At 60.9% G+C, this 745-nt stretch overlaps 1 protein-coding gene across 1 annotated transcript in view; it reads left to right on the top strand.

Moving 5' to 3' along the window:
- H696_00095 (hypothetical protein) overlaps positions 1-479 on the top strand; it is a gene marked incomplete at both ends in the record, with an annotated part of 5,833 nt that extends 5,354 nt beyond the window's left edge. Inside the window, one exon of the mRNA XM_009493926.1 lies at positions 37-479. Within this exon, the coding sequence (XP_009492201.1) occupies positions 37-479 (443 nt within the window). The remainder of the gene's footprint in view (positions 1-36) is intronic.
- Between the last annotated feature and the right edge of the window lie 266 nt (positions 480-745).

Below are 745 nucleotides of genomic sequence, written 5' to 3' on the forward strand. Positions count from 1 at the left end.
CCTCGCCCCGCCCCTGGGGGACATGTTGCCCTCCAGATGCCGTCATCTCTCCCAGCGAGGAGGCTCGCAGCCGAGTTAATACCCCGGGCTCGCCGTTTGAGCCGCTGGTGGTTGACCTCCACCGGCCAGTGGGGAAATCGATCCTTCGTCGGCGGGGAGACAGTGGGACCTCCACTCCCACGCCCGTGTCTCCGGACAGTGTGGCCTCGCCGGTTTCAAGAGTTCACTGGTCGCAGACCGTGGACGTCGGCCACACCTACAGCACCTTCGAGTATGACCGGCTCTCGGTGCGCGAGAACCCCTTCGACGATGACAGCGACTATGATGATGATGATGATGAGGATGAGGATGATGACAGCAGCGACATGGATGACAATGATCTCTTCTCCCGGGGTGTGAGCGAGACGCCCGACAATCCGGACCTGCTTTTTGTCGATGAGGATGGCTTTGCCAGCTATGTCAGTCCGACGGAAGTCTGAAGCGAGGAGATTGTGTTCATCTTCCCTTCCCTCCCCCCCCCCCCCCCCCCCCTCGGCTGTTGCTTCCCTTTCCTTTGCGTGCTTGCGGCATTTCGACGCGCAAGCGGTGTCCAGTTGTTCTCCCCTGTCGTCGATGCGTGGTACACGCGCTCTTTCTTGTTCTCCCCCTTTTCATTGTTCCATCCTCCTCTCTCCACTCCTCCCTCTTGGGAAGGACGTCCTTGCGCGTATCTCCCCCCTCCGCCTCCCTCCCTTTCCCTCCCCCT

Source organism: Fonticula alba (assembly GCF_000388065.1).
Source record: "Fonticula alba strain ATCC 38817 unplaced genomic scaffold supercont2.1, whole genome shotgun sequence".
Classification (NCBI taxonomy): domain Eukaryota; order Rotosphaerida; family Fonticulaceae; genus Fonticula; species Fonticula alba.